This window comes from Astyanax mexicanus, chromosome 21 (genome assembly GCF_023375975.1).
Source record: "Astyanax mexicanus isolate ESR-SI-001 chromosome 21, AstMex3_surface, whole genome shotgun sequence".
Classification (NCBI taxonomy): Eukaryota; Metazoa; Chordata; class Actinopteri; order Characiformes; family Acestrorhamphidae; genus Astyanax; species Astyanax mexicanus.
In genome coordinates this window covers 18,043,876-18,064,560 of record NC_064428.1, presented here as the reverse complement: position 1 = coordinate 18,064,560, position 20,685 = coordinate 18,043,876, and the positions used below count along the sequence as shown (strand labels likewise).

The 20,685-nt window shown below is 37.5% G+C and overlaps 1 protein-coding gene across 3 annotated transcripts in view; it reads left to right on the top strand.

Annotated features, from left to right (window-relative positions):
* The window catches only part of nrp2a (neuropilin 2a), a 144,374-nt gene that overhangs the window by 72,002 nt on the left and 51,687 nt on the right, over nucleotides 1-20,685 (top strand). For all 3 annotated transcript variants that reach the window (XM_022674882.2, XM_022674883.2, XM_022674884.2), the window contains exons 4-7: nucleotides 1,639-1,869; nucleotides 7,908-8,063; nucleotides 8,455-8,624; nucleotides 13,437-13,592. In XM_022674882.2, the coding sequence (XP_022530603.2) occupies nucleotides 1,639-1,869; nucleotides 7,908-8,063; nucleotides 8,455-8,624; nucleotides 13,437-13,592 (713 nt within the window). The remainder of the gene's footprint in view (nucleotides 1-1,638; nucleotides 1,870-7,907; nucleotides 8,064-8,454; nucleotides 8,625-13,436; nucleotides 13,593-20,685) is intronic.

Here is a 20,685-nt window from a genome sequence, read left to right as displayed (position 1 = left end):
TTTATTTGGTAGCCTATCTAACATTAGCTACTGGGCGCATTTTGTTAGCTAGCCTCTTGGTATTTTCTCTGGTGTTGTCTTCATTAGGAGTGAAATCCATGAAACATTTAAAGTGTAGATGTAGAGAAAACTACATCCCAGATGTTTGCAGTGAACTGTTTATGAACAGCTGTGGGTGCTTGATTAGGCTATAGCATATCGTCGCTGTCCTATGAAAAACACTTATCTCCATTTTTGTCGATTTTTAGTTTACTACATAATTTGAACAGACACACTGTCCATTACCCTGTGCCAAAAGTTCTTGATGAACGGAACAATAGAAAGTCTTCAAAATTACCTGAAATAAACTCTTTTTACACTGACTTCCATTCCAAATTAAGAAGGTTTTTTCCTCTTATCTGTAAAGTTGCTGTTTTGGAGATAATTTTTTTTTATTGGACAGCAAAGATATTTTAAAGTTTTCAGTTCTGGTGTGAAGAACTGTGCTAAGCCCAAACATAAAGTCACAAGTAGTGTTTTTTAAATTCATTTATATAAGTAAATATACTTTTATATTTTTTTCTAAATTATTGGTTAGGTTTTTTCTCATGTGTCTCCCAAGATATGCTTGAACGGAACGCAAAGGTGAAAGTACAAAAAATAAAGAGAAAAGTCATGTTTTTTTCAAACCCAAACTTTGAAACGTTAATTTTACATTAGTTCTGTATTGAGTCGCATTTTATGTTACGACAGACTCTGGTAAGACTCTGAATTGGATTAGGTTTGGATTTCAGATGAGATGTGAACATACACAGGACATACCCAATTGTGCAATGTGGGAAAATAAAATGGGGTCTCATCTGGTAATGCTGGTGTTAATTGAATTGAATCAGTGTATATTTAGATTCATGCTAGGTGTGATCAGGTGACTTAAACCACATTTTGAGCCTGAGGAATCACAATGTTGTCTGTTCATTTACAGTACCATTTAAAAAAATTGTGGACACTCTTCTCTTCTCCTCTTCTTTATTTATGTGTTTACTTTCTTTTTATGATTGTTTTACATTGTAAATTTAATATTAAATACATTAAAGCTGACAGGAACACATGTATTGAATAAATACATGGAAAAACTGTTAGCCAAACCAGAATATGTTTTATATTTTAGATTCTTCTAAAAGTAAAAGTAGCACATTTATCTTTGAGGACAGATCTGCACACTCTTGGTATTTTAATACCATTGGTATCTTCATGAGGGAGAGTCACCTGGAATAGTTTTCTCAGCATCTTGAAGAAAGGAGTTCCTGGAGGTGCTGAACAATAGTTACTGCTTTTCCTTCACATTGTAAAGCTCCAGCTCATCCCAATTAAATCACCTTAAATCACCATCTCAGTTCACGGGTTTAGGAGGACAAAAATCTTTTTTTGTTTAGTATATAATTTCACTGTGTCTCCAAATTGTTGTCCTGTTTTAGATAATAGTCTACAATGTAGAAAATAAGTAAAATAAAGAAATATTAAAAAAAAGTATTAAAAGAGTATTTTTTACTGGTGGTGTAAATGAACCCTTAGTAAATTTAGTAAATTTAGTAAATTTGGCATTTTCCCTTCGTTCACATTTTTACCTTGTTTTCTTTCGTCTTTCTTTTTGTGCTGCAGGTTCAGAGCACTGTTTCCGCAACTTCACCGCTCCGACCGGCGTGATCGAGTCGCCCGACTTCCCCGACAAGTACCCCCACAACCTGGAATGCTCGTACATTATTATCGCCCCACCCCAGACCGAGGTCACCCTCACCTTTAAAACCTTCGACCTGGAGAACGACCCCTTGCTGATGGCCGAGGGCGACTGCAAATACGACTGGCTGGATGTGTGGGACGGCCTGCCTCAGGGTGAGCCTCAGAGCATTTCTAGTTATCTGGTGCTGTGAAAGTGGTGATGGATGGGGTGGACCAGGTGGTGCTGAAAAAAAAAAAAAGACCTCATAGGGAAAGAGGTCAGTGGTTGAGGAAGGGATTATGAATCATGTTACACATGTAGGCAATGTATGCAGCATTAGGAGTCTTGCCCAAGGACTTTTGGAGTATTGGAGTAGCATGGTGAGCATGCTTGTGCGAGGAATCACTAGACTACACTACCCTACACCACTACACCAATCATGGATGATATTAGTCACATGATATAGATGTAGTCAGTGTGACACTTATGTAGGATTTTGCACCATCCAACATGTTTAAAAGTTCAATAATGGACTGGCCATCTAATTTGAACCACAAGTATAAAACCTCCCCCTCCAAGAGTCATCATAGTCAGACACAAAGCTGGGGTTGTAGTGAGGGGGTGGGGACAACACAAACTACTGTTACAAGAGCAGTTCTTATGAATCCACTACACTACAATTCCCACAATACCATGCAAATCCAAACTTTATTAGCTGTTATTACCATTCTAAAGCCTAGGCTTTAGATTAGGTATCTGAGGTTGGCCCTTGTGGCTCATGAGATATTCGTATGGATTTTCCCAAGCAATACAGTTGATATTCTGAATCATTTTGAGGATATAACAGTATATATTCCTAGCCATCAGAGGATGGAGACAACCAAGCCTCATGGGTAGAATTTAAAAATTATTTTATGTTAATATAATTTCTGTAAAGAAATGGAACAGGAGAAACAAGAGAATGCAGGTGCAATGGGACCTTTTTTGGTGATGTAACCACACAGTCTTGTTAGATCATACCATTTGTGTGAACAATAGACTACTAAGAATTATTGTGTGTAGAAATGAAGGAAGTTACACTTGTAAAGCACCTTTTTTTAGACACCCAAAGGTGCTTTACGTTCATGTTCTGCACTCAATCATTTTACACTCAGCACCAAAACCTGCAGCCAGTTGCGCACAGCGTACTCCTAACCGGAAACCATTGGGCAGTACAGCATTGACCCAAGACAGAGTTATACAGTCCATATCTGGGCTCATATACACTCATACTCACACTCATACTCACACATCATGGCATCTCCATGTTTTTGGAGTGTGGAGAAAACTGGAATCCCCAGAGGAAACCCAAAACCCCAGAACTGGGAGGCGAATGGTCTAACCACTAAGCCACCTAGATTGGGACTTGAACCCAAGACCTCAGTGTTGGGAGGCAAATGTCATAATCACTAAGCCACCCTGCTGAGGCCTGACACCACTCTTACAGTAGACAGCTAAATAATTGGTGGTAATGATTGTGACTACACAGAAGTCCCCACACATATATCTTACAGGTCAGTCCAGCGCTCTTCAGCTTCAGTGGCACATGGCAAAAGTCATGGTATCATGACATGATATCACTGTAATTTCCCTCCAAATCCAAATTATAATAAAAAGCCTAAAAGTGCTATGAATGTGATATTGCAGTTCCAACTTTCTCTACTAGTTTTGTTGAGCCGTACGTTTCTTTTATAGCTCAGAATATCGAGCTGATCTCCGAAGCAAAGCCAGAGCTGAAGTTTATCTCACTTCTCATATGTAGTAAATCGTCAGCAGTCTTCTGAGTGGGTGTGAAGTGCTTCTTTTAACTCAAGGTCTCGAGAATGCCAATCCGTTATTGAGCTTTTTCCTCCAGCTCAAGAATATGTGTTGACACCTCCGAAAGGCCAGGGGCTTCCTCCATGACTTATTTCCTGTTTTCTCCACCTCATCGTCTGCCACCATCCCCTTTCAAGGCCTTTCCTCACTCTCTCTCCTCGGACTGTCCTTATCTGAAGGTGCTCTTCCTTCCTTTTAGGGAACAGAAGAGCAGTTGTTGTTTTATCTCTGCTGTGGAGGCAGGCTGCTGATAAGGACGGGGAGATGTTTGTGCTGAAACTGAGTCAGTTGACTCGAGCGAGTGGGCGTAAGGGCAGTTAGAACCGTTGGGAGTGTTGCATGTGTTGGTCTTATTTATAAGATGTCATCGATGTATATAAAGTAGGAGATCTTAAAATTGGCTGCATTTCATGTTAAGACTGATAAGTGGATCGTTTTCATTCACAAACTGCTGAAAAAAATTTAGAATGTCAAACTAGGCTTTCTGGTCCACCTCCACAAACAAAACGTTTAGGAATGTTTGGAAAAGGTTCCTGGAAGATTCTGAAAATGTGTGATGTGTCACAGCATTATTAGAATATTCCTTGCATAACGTTCCCAGCTAGACGAATACTAACATAATGTTAATGTTAAAAATTAAATAGTAAATTTCTCAAAACTTAAAAATAAAACTCTGGCACAAGTGATGTTTGGGCAATGTTACCAGAATGTGCAAACATGTTAAATAAAAACACCCTGGTTTTGCCCAGTTAAAACTCAGCTAAACCCTAAAAGATTCACTATAGTCAAAGTGATTCTGCTGGTTTACTACTGTAGGTGTACATTCTGGTAAAGCTGGTCCTCTTGCTTACTCAAGTCAGTCATGCTTGCTCAAGCTGGTTATGCTGGCAAACTGGTTTTGTCACCATCATTACACTGGTAAGCCACCTAAGTCATCAAACAATTACTACAGTCAAGCTGGTCTTTGTGGTCCATCAGCTTGGTACAAGCTGGTCTTGCTGGTCCCAAAGCTTTGCTGCTGCTTGCTGGTTTTGTTGGATCACCTACTGACTCAAGCCGGTCATGCTGGCTATAATGTTGGACTGGCTAAGTATTAACTATGGTCAAGTTTATCATGCTGATAGACCAGTTTGGTCAAACTGGTTTTGTTGGTCCAGCAACTGACTCAAGACAGTCATGCTTACTCAAGCTGGTTTTGCAGGTAAACTGGTTTTGTAAACCACCATCTTACTAGTAGACAACCAAAATCATCAAATATTAACTATGATCAGGCTTGGCCTTCTGGTTCATCAGCTTGGTCAAGCTGGTCTTTCTGGTCCATTCAGCTCATCTTGCTGATTCCCTATCTTTTTTGAGCTAGATTTGCTGATACACTAGCTGGCATGCTAGTCATGCTTGCTCAAACTGGTTATGCTGGTAAATTGGTTTTGTCACCATCATCACACTGGTAGGCCACCCATGTCATCAAACAATAACTACAGTCAAGCTGGCCTTTGTGGTCCATCAGTTTTGGGACAAGCTGGTCTTGCTGGTCCTAAAGCTTTATCTGACTGGTTTTGTTGGTGCACCAGCTGACTCAGGCCGGTCATGCTGGTTATACTGTTAGACTGGCTAAACAGCCAGGTATTAACTATGGTCAAGTTAATCATGCTGATAGGCCAGCTTGGTCAAACTGGTTTTGTTGGTCCACCAGCTGACTCAAACCAGTCATGCTAGTTATAATGTTGGATCAGCTAAACAGCCAAGTATTAACTATGGTCAAGTTAATTATGCTCATAGAGCAGCTTCGTCAAACTCAAGTCAGTCATGCTTATTCAAGCTGATTTTGCAGGTAAACTGCTTTTGTAAACCACCATCATACTGGTAGACAACCTAAATGATCAAATATTACCTATGGCCTTGGACAAGCTCACCCTGCTGGTTCCATAGCTTTTTCAAGCTGGTCTTTCTGGTCCACCAGCTTGTCAAGCTCTTCTTGTTGGTTCCATAGCTTTTTCAAGCAGGTTTTGCTGATCCGCTAGCTGGCTTACGTCAGTCATAAGTCTGCTGGTAAGTTTGCTGCAAATTTTCTTTCCCACTTTTTGTCATTTTTTAATTATTTTTTAATGGAACCAGGTGGACCTTTCAGTAGTTTTGCTATTAAGAGGGCTCTGTGCCCTTTTTCTGTGCACTTTCAGCATCTCAAAGCTCAGATTTCATAAAGCGCTTCTATAATGTCAGCGATCTCAATTATATACGACTCCCTAATGGGCGCTGTCCTTTTCCAAACATTTTCACTTATTCCCAACTGTCAGACTTACCATACCCTTTACCTGACCCCTCCAAATACCAAACAGACAAACAAACACTAAAAAAACGACAAGCCTGAGAGGAAGAGGGGCTGTAAATCAAAGCCGCTAACAGACAGAACTTGTGAAAGAAGTCACAGAAAAGCCCTCCTAATCCGTGGCACTGGGTTGGATTGAGGACAGAGGATCACGCTATGTCTCGTCAGCCGTTCCCGAGAGTGAGGAATATCAGGACCCTGCTGAGACTCAAGCTCTCAAGCTGTTCTTTTTTCATTATTTTTTAAATGACAGCTGATTTTTATGACTGCTAATGGCGGCTACGCTTCACTACGCTTGTTAGCATATATCGCTAATGCTGCTAATGGTTAGCCTTAACAGCAGTTTGTCTGTGCAAGATAACAGTTTTCCACTTTTTTAGTATAATTTTGTCATGGCATGTCGATGTTTAGCATCAGCTAAATGCTAACAGCTTTCTAGCTAATTCTAAAGTAAATAAAATATATTCCATGTAACTAAGAGATGTGGGGAGGCCAAACTGTGTTTCTTTAGTTATAAACTGAAGCTATGAGAGGTCAATAGTCACCCAATTTATGTTGACTGTTCATCTTTAAATGTATATGTTTCTAGGAGGTACAGAACTGGGAAAATATGTAGCATTGTGAGATTAGAAAAGAGAATAGTGAAGGCATGTATTAAAGTAAAAGATTTCACACAACTTGTTGACCTTTTTGCAGTGTTTACCAACAAAAATTAGCCTCATAAATCTAGCATTTAACTGAAGAAGCAAAGTGTATAAACTAAACATGTTTTAGATGATCAATTGTATCTGAGGCAGGTTGTTTAAATGAGACTTTTCACTGAAAACTAATGCTAAAAAAGGGTGTTATCTTTTAGACTAGCAAGGATATTTGTGTTTTCTGTGGTAAGCCAGGTGTTGCTTTGTCCAGACAGATAGCATTAGCTTTTAGCTGCTATTATAAGGATCCCAACCTACTATAGACCAAGATTGAGGGTTTACCCTGAGTTTGAGAGTTTTTTGGAGGTTATTTTGTGTCAAATGTATCAAACCATTTTTTTTTTACCAACATTCTAGTTTGTGGCTGGTGTGTTAGCTTGGGGTTAACATGCTAGCCTGGGAGTACAGTATTATAACAGGACACTGTCACCTATCTGTTGGAATTCTGCATGTTGCGAATGGATAAATACGCTGGTCTAGTTCATTCAGTGTGTCTTTGGTGTCAAATGAAAAACATTAACATCTCCATTTTTTTAAGTTTAGTTTTTACATATTGGTGAAAAGACCAACAGAAATGACCCAAAATGACCTAAAATAAACTATTTTTACATTGATTTCAATTGAAAGCTAGAGAGGGTTTGTCTCTCTCCTGTAAAGTTGTTGCTTTTGAGGCTAACCTACCCAACAGTGCTACACTCAGGAACCCTGAGTGTTCCGGTAAGCCAGGGTGATAATAGCTAGTGATTTGTCCCACGTAGCTTGTTTTAACACGGTAAACACGCAGACTACAAGCTAAAATACTTACATCTGAACAGCGAAAGAGCTAGCATTTACCTCGCTTAGCGGCTAATGCTAATACTGCTTCAGCAGTGCTAGCCGGAGTTAGCAGCAGGCTACAGGCCAATAATACTCACCTCTGAATGGCGAAAGAGCTAATGCTGTGGTTAGCAGCTAATGCTAATACTGCTCCAGCCTCAGTGCTGGAGAAACTTCACTGAAACTCCTGTATAATGCTGTGTGTGAGTGGCTTTACTGCTCTATACAACCTGGCTGGTAGAATTCATACATAAGGCTCACTGGATTATGAGAAAAGAGCACTTACAGTATGAAAAATATGGTAATTTGGATTATTTATATTTAAAAACATTTACCATGTGAACTATTAAAATTATTATATAAATGGCATAAAATGAAATGGCTTTAAATGACAAAAATTGTGTATTGCAATGATTTTTAGGACTTTCGCTCTTGGGAAAGGTCTACTGATACATGTACACCACTGCCATTCTTTATGTTATAAATGTGTATTTCTCTTGACTTTATCTGACAGTGTCTCCGCAAATTGGACGCTACTGCGGCACGAAGATCCCTCCAGAGATCGTCTCCTCGACCGGGCTCCTGTCCCTCACCTTCCACACCGACATGGCCGTGGCCAAAGACGGATTTTCCGCCCGCTACAACATGACCCGCAAGGAAGTTAGCGACAGTAAGCATGATTAAATGTTCATTTACGAAGTCGCTCATTTAATCATTATTATAGTGCTAATCATGATCTGAGAAAGGTTGAGTAGTAGCTCTGTCCACTCTATCTATCTTTTCATCTGTCCATCGTTTATGAGCCCTTATCTCCCTGTCTGGCTTTATCTACACCTCATTCCTCTTTCAGACCTCTTTCAGATTCCCTTCCTTTTTCTTTTTCTTTGTCTGTTTACATTGTTTCTTCCTCATTCAGTAGTAACACAATCTCTTCCAAGTTGTAAGCAGAGCATGAGGAACAAGGGATGATGAAAGGTCTTCCATTACCTCTCTCTCTTTCTCTCTCTCTCTCTTTTTCACTCATGTCTTTCTCTGTTCCCTCCCTCCCCCCTCTCCACCAGCCTTCCACTGCAGTACAGCTTTTGGTCTGGAGTCGGGCAAGATTTCTGATGAGCAGATCACCGCGTCCTCCTCCTTCTACGATGGACGCTGGCAGCCCCGGCTGGCCCGCCTCAATAACGAGGACAATGCCTGGACGCCATCAGAGGACAGCAACAAAGAGTACATTCAGGTAGGGTTTAGGCCCAGTAATTATAAACTAGTCCCAGGATCAACATTTGTGCTTTGATATTAAGTCTCAAGCCAAAGAAATGCAGTGGTTTGTTTTTTTTGTTTTTCTTAAGGACGTTTGCAGAGCACTGAACATGAATTGCATCTGTATATAATAATAATAATACATTGTATTTATATAGCGCTTTCCTAGATTCTCAAAGGCGCTTTACATACAAAAATAAGGTACAAATTAAAAGAACAATAAAAAGGGACAGTCTTTAAATTGAACACAAAAATAAAAATATAGATAATTTTTTCTAATGACAATTTAAAATTTATAAATATATATAAAAAAAACCAAATATAGTTTCTCGAGTTTTCTTAATTACATTATGGATTAAAGCAGGTCTGAAGAGGTAGGTTTTGAGTAGTGACTTAAATGTAAACAAATCTAGGATGTTTTTTTTTTTTTTTTTAACCCCAAATCGATTTTTTTTATTTTAATTTATAATAAAAGTTTATACGTCATACTTATTGAAACGTATTGTTTATACGTATTGATTCACAGCATGCATTTTTAAGTTCACTGTAGAACTACTCATATAAGCTCATATAAACAGCTAACTAATTCCTCACTACTACAGACATCAGAGTATAAAGCGTCACATTTTTCAATTCCACCTTAAAACACATTGTCACTTCCACCTTAAAAAAAACTCGCACAGGTTTTATTGAACCTGTAGTTGATGTTTAGAAGTCCGGTTTGAAATGGACTTGAAGTGTATTAAAACATAATAATGAGTACGAACTTTTGCCGAATAGCCCACCTCCATTCACCTCCAGCTTTTTGAAATACAGAGCTTTTAGCCGACACTCCCAACAGGCTTACAATGCTAGTGATTGGGGCATAGAGTGGCCCATGTAAAAATCGATTTTCGATTACCATTAACAGTTTCAGTGTTTTTTTTATTTATAATCAAATGAAAACATTCTTTTAGATTTAATTTAAACATTTTTTTCTGTTTTTTCGTTTGCTTAAAATAATAGTAAGCAGCCCCCTTTAACCTTACATGCAGCTTTTATATTAAACATGGTGCAAACATAACTTCCTTATGTTTCACTTAAGAAAATGGGTAACTCTCAAATAACAGTAATTACCCCAGTATTAAATAATATTAAATGGTTAAGTAATGTCTCAACTAATTATTACTAATTATAATTTTTTTTTTTTAGATGTTTTGCTTCCTTGGGACTACAAAAAAATGAGCGTGCATAAGTCTGTTTTAAAGTGTTAATTAAAAATCAATACTAGGCTTTTAAGAATCAATTCAGTATCACTCAAATGTATCAATATTTTCTTAGAAACATGTGACCTCCTAGAAACATGTGACCTCCACATAATATTCCTAAAACATGGAGGATGAACCCAAAAAATTGTAATTTGCATATTCCATCTACCCTATGCACCCCGTCACAGTCCTTAGCATTTTTTTTTCAGTCCTTGGTTGACCTCATACCAATACCCTGGAACTCACATACCCAGAAGCTACACATTTTTGCTTTATCGCTTTATTTTGCAAGTTTGGTTTAAGAAAATTGACAAGAATGTAGAGCATCTGGTATTCTCTGAGAAACTATTTTTTTGGTAGAACCAAAAGTGGTCTTCTATGGCATTTATCACATGAAGAATCCCTTTGTGGCATCTTTATTTTTAGTGTTAGGAAGCCAATGAGAGGTCTATAACACTGTTGTCAACAGAGCATTGCAGATGCAGATGCATTTGTTGCATTTGCTTTATTTATACAAAAATAAATTATGAAATGAAATTTCAAGTAAACAAACAGGTCCAATCTCTAAATGTGCAAATTATTGAAACACCTGTCATTTTAGTGTGGGAGGTTTCATGGCTAAATTGGAGCATCCTGGTGGCCAATCTTCATTAATTGCGCATTGCACCAGTAAGAGCAGAGTGTGAAGGTTCAATTAGCAGAGTACGAGCACAGTTCTGCTAAAAATACTGCAATGCACACAACATTATGGGTGACATATCAGAGTTCAAAAGAGGACAAATTGTTGGTGCACGTCTTGCTGGCGCATCTGTGACCAAGACAGCAAGTCTTTGTGATGTATCAAGAGCCACGGTATCCAGGGTAATGTCAGCATACCACCAAGAAGGACCAACCACATCCAACAGGATTAACTGTGGACGCTGTAAGAGGAAGCTGTCTGAAAGGGATGTTCGGGGGCTAACACGGATTGTATCCCAAAAACATAAAACCACGGCTGCCCAAATCACGGCAGAATTCAATGAGCACCTCAACTCTCCTGTTTCCACCGGAACTGTCCGTCGGGACAATAAATTAATGTCGTCTAAAACCAGGTGTTTCAGTTTCATTGTACAACCTCTGTATGTTTTTACGCTAGTAATGCATTTTAAGCATACATTTTTGTAATAAATTGATTTAAGAAACCAAAAAAATCCAAGGAGCCACTTGGGAGCCGAAAGAGCCGGATCTTCTTAGTGAGCCGAGCCTAAAAAGAGCCGGAATTCCCATCACTAATTTCAAAATAAAAGCTCAGTGTCTGAAGAAAGAAGGAAGGAGCCTGCTGCTCCTGACCCACTTTTAGGCCTGTCAGTTGAGGACTTAAGAACTGTTCTATCACAAACTCTCAAAGACCCACACAATCCACCCTCGCAGGAACACTCTGTCCTGCCCCTGGGTAGACGCCACGCTCCATGAACGCTGTGTTTGTTGTCTCGGCGTGGAGTGATGATGCGTGGAGGGCCTACTATGGCGGTAACCACCTCGTGATGGATGAGGGCACTCCTCAGGAATCCATGGTTAGCAATCTTCTCCTGCACCATCGATTTTTTAGACCCCCCCCCCTTCCTCCCCCCACTTCCCTCGTGCATTCTTTCACCATCCTCTCCAGAGCGGCGATAACGTTCGGTCCTGGAAACACTCGTGTCGTGTTTTTGATGGATCAGAGGCTGAATCACCTTGTGCTAAGGTTATTCTCCTTCAGGATCACCCTGACAATAAATCATCAGCGAAGCTTCATAAGGAAAGCTGTACGACTTTTTCTGGCATGAGCTAGCAGATTGAATTTGTTGTAGTTTCAAAGTGGAATGGATAAAGTGGGAGGGTATTTTTAGGAGATAGATCCTTAGAGAAGTTCAAATTCGATTGGCTATGATACATCAGTATCTGTCCATATGCAGCCAAAATATCGGCCAAATTATCCAATCAAGTGAGCCAATCAGATCATATTCAGGAGTTTACAGGGTTTACAGCAGCTCTGTGTGAGGCTCATTGCCATCGTTACCAAGTTGCTGCCAATTCTAAATTTTTTTTTTAATCACATTTGTAACTAAAACTTGTAATTTTTTACAATGTGTAAGAATAGCATGTCTCATGGAGAAAAAAAATAATGAGTAAAAGAGAATTTTAAAAGACTTTTATCATTACTAACAGGATAACCCTCTAAAGAGTGCATCTTTCAGCTCATCCCTTCTAAAAAAATGAAGTATACCTAAGATCATTAAAAGTATGTTTAAATGTAAAGGTAAAGAATACTAAAAGTACATTAAGTGCACATTTAATATACTTTGTCTGTATGTTTTTTTAAGCAGTATGCTTTAAATGATATGGTGTGTTGATAGAAAATACATGTAGTGGCATTAAAAAGTGCATTTTAGTGTAGTTTTTTCCAGTAGCTGTAAGGTGTACACGATATGTGCATCTATACGTAAAGTAGTACATGTGCAAAATACTTCAAGTGTATTAAAAATGATGTTTAAAAAAAAAACATTTTTAAATCTACTTAAGTTTGCAGAAGTTATATGGAAAAAAAGCACTCAAAAGCACAATTGAATGCTTTAATGTTGTATTTTTAAAAATAGATTAATTACAATTGAAATATACTTAAGTTGCCATAAGTTGTTCCAAAATAGTACATTTAGTATTGATTTAAGTGCATATTAATTTTAATCTTAAAACTATGTACTTTTCCATGTTAAGTATACTTTTAACAGATACACCTAAATGCACTTTTCTGTTACAAGGGATACACTGAGTAGTTCTTAGCGCAACAACTCAGCAGAGCAGTTGCTTGCAAGCTTTTATATGTAAAGACATGCACAAAAATAGTAACTTGATTAATCAAATTAATTTGATTAACCTCCCAGCTCTACTATAGTCACATAAAAATAGAAAAAAAAAAAAAAAATAAAATAAAATAAAAAATATGGTAGGAAACAGTAACACATGCCAGACATTATTTCAGCAAAATAAATTGCTGATAATGTGCTGATAAATTATTTTATAGTATTATGTTTAATTATGTTATATTAAATTTTAGATGTAAGCAGTTAAAAAATTTATGTGATTTTAACCATGTTTTAATTTATTTATTTATTTATTTTTGTCTCCTAGGGACTACAAAAAAATTGCATGAGTCTGTTTTAAAGTGTTAATTAAAAATCAATACTGGGCTTTTGAGAATCTATTCAGTATCACTCAAAAGTCTCAATAATTTCTTAGAACCCTAGAAACAGGTGACCTCCACATAACATTCCTAAAACATGGAGGACGAATGAAAAAAAAAAAAAAAACGTACTTGCGATTAGTTATTGCAAAATTTGCATGGAAAGGATAAAAGTTCAATGCTATCGGCAATCGGCTGAACACGCTGAACGATAATAGCCGATTAAAATCGGTTTGTTTGGAAAAAACACTTGATTACTCTGGTTTAACGCTGTTTCTTTTCCATTTCTTCTCCAAATCAAATATCCTCAACTTACACTTTCTCTACTTACTCTATTTCACAGGTGGACCTACACTTCCTGAAGGTCTTGACCGGCATCGCCACTCAGGGAGCCATTTCTAAAGAGACTCAGAAGTCTTACTACGTCACCACCTTCAAGCTGGAGGTCAGCACCAATGGAGAAGACTGGATGATCTACCGCCATGGCAAGAACCACAAGGTAAGAGACGCTAACTTGAAGTGTTAGATCTGGAAAAGGCATGGAAACATTTATTTAACAGATTAATTTAAGTTACTTTAACTCGGTTTCAAAACTTAAATGTTACATAGAGTAAATAAGTGAACTGAAGTTTAGTCAATACTTTATTTTAGTAAACTTTACTTTATTCATTTTAGCTGAATCAATCCTTTCTTTTAGTAAACTTTACTTCATTTCTGTATACAGTATTACTTAATTACAATTACTTAATTTATACAATATTACTAAATAAAAATATGTGTGTTTTAACTAAAAAAAAATATTATTATTATTATTATATATTATGTATCATAAATTATTTGAGAAATATTGTATACATTAAGTAATTGTAATTAGGTAATATTGTATGCAGAAATTAAGTAAAGGTTACTAAAAGAAAGGATTGACTGAAGTTCAGAGTTTACTTATTTACTCTATGTAACATTTAAGTGTTGAAACCGAGTTGAAGTTACTCAAAGATACATAAAATAAAATTTACTTAAAAAAAAAGGAAATGCAGAAAGTTCCGAAACTTTTTTAAAGTAAAAAAATTTACGCATCATTTTTTTCAGTGGAAGCCTAACACAGTACAAGGAAAATCAAAAGCAAATCAGAATAGAGGCTATTTACATATATTATATCAGTCTTAAAGGCACAGTAATATAAAAAAATAGCTTGTTTAATTCTCAAAAAGACTCAAAAAGAGGTAGAAAACAGTACAAAAGAAAAAAAAAGTAAGACCTAGGCCCTTTATTATTATTTTTTTGTCGTCTTGTCTCTGGTTTGAAGCACCGTTAAGCTCTGCGTAATTTTGTGAAATCTACCCATATTTGGTCACGCAAGATTGCAATAATGGATTGAGATAAGAGGCCAGAAATGCCCTGGAGGAGCCAAACCCCTGGACCTAATTGACATGGGCCACTTGTGGTGCAGGGGGGTGGGGGGGGGGGGGGGGCTGTTTTAATGACTGTTGGGAGCAGTGACCTCAGTCCCAGGTGACCCCCGCATTGATCCGTGGACAGAGAAAGTGACATGGGAACAGGTTGAGGGATGGTTATCTGGCAACCTGGGAATAATAGAGGCCTTTGTGTGCGCTTATCTCTAAAGGCCATTCGTCATGCCTATGCACTGGCTGCCATAAACACACCTGCATGACCGGCCTCACACTCCCACACCTGGGCTGGTGGAGACCCCAAGCCTGGGAGAGAAGGGTAGTGTGTGTGTGTGTGTGTTTGTGTGTGTGTGTATGTGTGTGTGTGTGTGTGTGTTTGTCTGAGGGTTGGGGGAGGAGCGCGACCGTTGCGGAAGTGTGCTATCAGAAGCCATGCTAGATTTGGGACCTTTCAACCATGTCAAGTTCTTTAGTGATAATAAGGAATCCACAGGATCACGCTACTCATAAATCAGTGTGTGTGTGAATTGATACACCTCAAATTCCATACATCACACCCAGGCTAACACGCTAGCTTACTTAGAGCTAGCCTTTCTGTGGTCCCTTTCAATCATTTTGAATGATAGATCTCGAACCATTTTGTGAAAAACAACTTCTTAAACATTAGAAATATGTAGAAAATGAGTATGATTAGCATTATAGCCCACTTCTAGTGTTTTAGCTTGGGGCTAGCATATTAGCTAGCTGCCAAAAAAAGTTGGATGCTGGGTAGAATGTTATGCCAATTCACCATTTCTTGAAAAACATTCACTCGTTTATGGTGGAATTATGGTATAGCGCAAACTGCGGACTGGAATCTGGATTGGCCAATATCTGATATCTGACACTAATAACGCCAAAATCAGATCCAGCCTCTAGTTGCAGTGGGAAAAAAACAGCTGTAATAGGCGAAATCTACAGCTAGCTCACATGACTGGGTATAAAAAGAGTATTTTAGAGCGTCTCAGAATCAGAAATAGACAGACGTTCACTAATCTGCGAAAAACTATGTCTATAAACTTAATTTAAATATAAACTTAAATTAAAAAAATGTTCCTCAATATAGAATTGAAGATTCTTTGGATGAGCTACCATCTACATTTCATAATATCATCAAAAGATTTAAAGAATCTGGAGAAATTCTTGAGCATAATGGATACTTACTTCTGTGTGCTGGTGATCTTCGGGCCCTCAGGCGGCACTGCATAAAAAAAAAAAACAACAGGCTCTACTGATTCTGTATTGGAAATCACTGCATGGGATTAGGAACACTTCCAGAAGCTTATTAAAAATGAATAAAAAACTGTTTTTGTTTTGTGATCAGACTAATCGAAATGAATCAGGCTGATGGAATCCAGATGTAGTCAGTTCTCAAGCTTTCAGAGCACAGGAAGTCCGCCTATTGGTTTTAAACAATGTAATGTCTTACCAGACATCTGCTGTATACAGTACATGTGACTTGAACCCCTTAAGCTTCAATAAAGGTTTGGTAGTTATTGCTGTCCATTGGTGGAGGCTCTGCACTGGAGTCAATCGTACACCCACATGCCCTCGGGTGGAATTCATAAGGGCTGGATAAACACTCCAACAAAGCCCTCATAGATGCTGTCCACATTCTTTTACCTCTGTGGGAGGTTTGTGGAACATCTTGTGGAGACCTCCGGTCAACTAACGAACAATTTTTAATTGTTAATTTTAACAAATTTAAATCCAGTAGCCAGCAGGTATGTTAGCCCTAGTGGTTTAACTAGTGTTTCATAGGGCTGAAGAATCCATATGTGAGACTACCCCCATGTTACCTGTCTGCTCAGGGCTATGCTGGCCTTCAGGATATATGTGTGTGTGTGTGTGTATTCATGCATGCTGTGTCCACAGGGACCCTTACACAGCAGGTTTAGCGAGGCAGAGAAATCCGGAACAAGGAAAAAAAGGGACCTAGCATTAAGACTTGAGGAACCCCTTTTAAATGATTAACGCGAGAGTGTTGTGACTGGAACAACCAGACAGACAGACAAACAAACACACAAACCAGAAAGACAACTCTCTCTGCAGACAACCAGACGACAGGCAGTTAGTTGGGTGTCAACAATCTGCCCAAATAGTACAAAAGAAGCAAAAAACTGAATACAAATCCATTTAAAAACACATCCAGGAAATAATAAGAACAAATACTGCATACTTCAATTAAGCATAATGTTTCAATAGTAAATATCTTTGCAAGACCTTGGGTTTTTTATGGCATTGCATCATTTTCATTCAGCCTTAGTCTGCAATTACTAAAGTCCACAAAATAAGACTTAGATATGATATGAAATTCATTCATTGGTATTTATTGTATTCTTTTATTCGTCTGAAATTTGGCAGTCGTTCAAGCACGCTATTACTTTTATAGGCATGCCGCTGTATAAACTCTAAATGTACTAATCATTCACAATGGCTCTTGGGAATTAAACCATACCATAAGTAAAAGTGGTGTTGTTCCATTGCACTACAGTACAAGGAGAATTAAGGTCAAGTCTTGGTCTGACATTGTTGAAGTTGTCTGAAGTTGTTGATGCACTTTGCTTTTAAATATCCATGCCCATAGACTAAGAGATGGAAAACAAATGGAGTGTTCACATTTATTAAACAAGCAGAATTAGATACACATTCATGAACAAATAAAAAAATATGTTTTATTTGTTGGCACCAAAAGTTTTTTTAAATAGATTAGCTTAGGGTGTTTTCAAACCTACACTTTCTAGACAGTTTTAATCATTTTTACTCTTGATGTGATCCTAAACTAGTCCAAAACACAGTACCTTCTTTTTGTATTTACTTTCTTTAGAGAGAAATCTGACTAAAGAGAAAACGTTCTTACATAGTTTGTTGTGACAATTTTTTAAAGCATGCTATTACCTTCACCAGCATGTCACTGTATAAACTCTACAAATTCTTCACAGTACAGTCGTAGCTTAACTGAACACCAAATGGTTTAGGTGCTGGAAAGTGCTCACATTTGTCAAAACAGTCAAAACAGAGTTAAAGAAACGTTTATGAACTAAAAAAAATAATTTTATGGGTTGGCACACAAAAACTTAGGATGTTTTCAAACATGCACTATTTAGACTGTTTTAATCATTTTAACTCTTGATGTAATTCGACACTAGTCTAAAACAGAGGACCTTCTTTTTGTATTTACTTTTTTTTGTATTTACAGAGAAATCTGACCAAAGAGAGAACCTTCTTACGTGGTTTGTTGTGACGAATTGTGGCGCACTTAGATTTTTTCCTGTGTTAAAAAAAGCAAATGTGCTTTAAGCAGATTTAAGAAGATTTCACCTGCAGAAAGCTAATGTGTTTCAGTTTTTACAACTCAAACTCTTAAGCTTGAAGATTCCTGCTGTAGCTTTGCTGTGGTCTTGAACTGTGACCTGAACTAACAGGCCTCATTATTGGAGTCAAAGGTTAAAGGTTAATGAGTTATGACAAAAAGGTCTTCCCAACTTGAATCATTAAAAAGGGGGCAGAGCTTTGATATAGAAATTTGTATTGAGCTCAGGAAATGAGGTGGACACATATGGCCGTATGTTCTTGTGTTTGGGTGACGTTATTCTACTTGTTATCGTGTGACAGATTATACTGTACTTAAATGATCCACCAAACCAAACTGCATCCGTCATTTCCATGATTGCTTTTTTTTTGGTGAAAATGTAAACTGTTGAAAATCCAAAATGAAATCTTATTTACCTTATGCTGATTGTCCTGTGTTTGCATTTGCTTGAGAAACTGTAATTATGGGAGGGTATTTACAGCAAGATTGCAGTCTGTCTGCCTGCCAAGATTCAGACCAGTATGAATATGGACCATACTTTAATTACATGGGGGGAAATGGGCTGCTATCCAGCACCATCCCCCACAACTATTCCCCATACTTGAGGGGTTTGGCCCCATATAGATAAGCTGTTTATATGTTAAGCCATTTTTTTTTTTTTTACCTCAACAAGGTCAAAATCTGCCTGGCGACGGCACGGATGGCGCCGATGATGCAGCACGCTGAGTCCGTCCATTTGAATGGAAAACGCTAGCTGAGTTGCATTATTTAGGCAGTCGTGTTGCGTCTCAACCGGTGACGGCTCATGAAATTATAACAACCTCATCCTGGGTCCCTCTTGCATGCTTTCAGAAGTGGGTGGGTCTCGTCTCCAGCTTTGGGCCGGTCAGACGTCTCAAGCAGACTGTTATGGGACTGGGGGTCTCCAGGTCTTTAAGTATTGATGACCTTTAAGAAGGTCTGGGTCAGTCTGGAGTAGAAAGAAAAAGAATGAAATATAAAAAAAGCAGAGGTGAGAAATTCTTTTGTCTGAAACCAAAACTGAACAAAATGAAACGTTTGACCAAAGGCTGAACACCAAAGATCCCAAACATGCAAGCGATTACTAAACTGTACTAAAATATCCTAAGATAGCATAAGATATTAACCTCTGAAGTTTTATTCTAATCATGAATTTACTTTAGTAGTGCTATTCTATTTTTTTAACACTTTGAACCCTAGGCTGTTTTGGTGTGTTCTTTCTCTGTTTTTGTCAGTTCCTCTTTCAGGTCTTATAACACAGTAATTATATCACACAGCCTCATGCCCTGATCTATTTTACCCCAGAAGCCATAAGGCTGTCCAAAAATATAATCATTTAAAATGTAAAAGGAAGCAGAATTGTTATATTTTCTATACATCTGGAACTGATCATGTTTTGGTCAAAATTTTACCAAGTGCCTGTTTTTTTTTTTTTTTTTTTTTTAATGTATAGACTTTAAATATATTCACACCAAAGATATATTTTCAAAAAAGGTTAGACTAGAGTGTATATGAGTTATAAAAGCATAAGAATATTGATGATAGTTCATTACATGGATTATTAATTATTACTTGAAGAGCATCAGGCTGATTTATTTTTCTTGATAATCACACCTCTAGGATACATGTAGATACTAAAAATCTGACACTCAGAGCAGCCTATGCCTTTCAGTATTTTAATCAGAACACACAAAGAAAACTATATACAAAAACGTAAACTTTTTAGTCTAAATAAATAAAAATGTTTAGTGCAAAATAAGTACTTAGTAAAAAGGTGCAAATAAAATTATATAAAACTATATAAAGTAGTGCGCAGCATAACTAGCTTTAGTTTGAGTAAAGCAGGTAGTTTCACACTTTTTCTGTGGACACTTTTGAGTCATTTACTGATATTATTTGGTTTGAAACATCTTTTTGAAACACTTTTTAAGGTGTTTTCTCAATGGGTTTCTTGTAAATGCTTTATGGCACTGGGATGTCATCACTGTTTTTAGAAAGAGTAAGTTCCACCCTTTCTAACCGTATATAGATTATGTTTATGTTTGAAGGGATTCCGGAGTAATTAAGCTGAGAACACAAGGTGCGATTTTGGACGGAAAATCTCTCCCTAGAGTTCTAAGAGTTCAGAAATCAATATTTGGTGGAATAACCCTGATTTAATTTTTAATCACAGTTTTCCTGCATCTTGGCGTGTTCTCCTCCACCAGTCTTACACACTGCTTTTGGATAACTTTATGCCTGTACTCCTGGTGCAAAAATTCAAGCAGTTCAGCTTGGTTTGATGACTTGTGATCATCCATCTTCCTCTTGATTTTATTCCAGAGGTTTTTTTTTATTTGTTAAAATTAAAGAAACCCATAATTTTTATCTCTTTATTTTGTCTCTAATTTTTTTCCAGAGCTGTATGTATTATTTTTTTTGGATCAATTTTAATATTAGATAATATAATATAGAACATTCTAAAGGGTTTAAGGGTGTTATATATTTATGAAGTGCTTATTAATGGGCTTTGAAGTATTTACAAAATTAATAAACACCTTTGTAAACCATTTATAAACCCTTTATAAAGGTAGTCTTATTTTAAAGTGGTACCAATTTGACTTTTACCACTGTAGTCAACATATACAGAACCTTTTAAAATAAATGTAAAATGCAAAATAACTCTTTTTAGACATTTTTCCCATGTGATACCGGAGCTCTCACTTAAACGTAGAACACCAAAGCAGGAATCAGGAATTGGTGGTGGAATTTGGTGGAATTTCAGTTGGAAGCTCAATCTGGTTCCACTCTTCTTCCCCTTTCTTCCACTT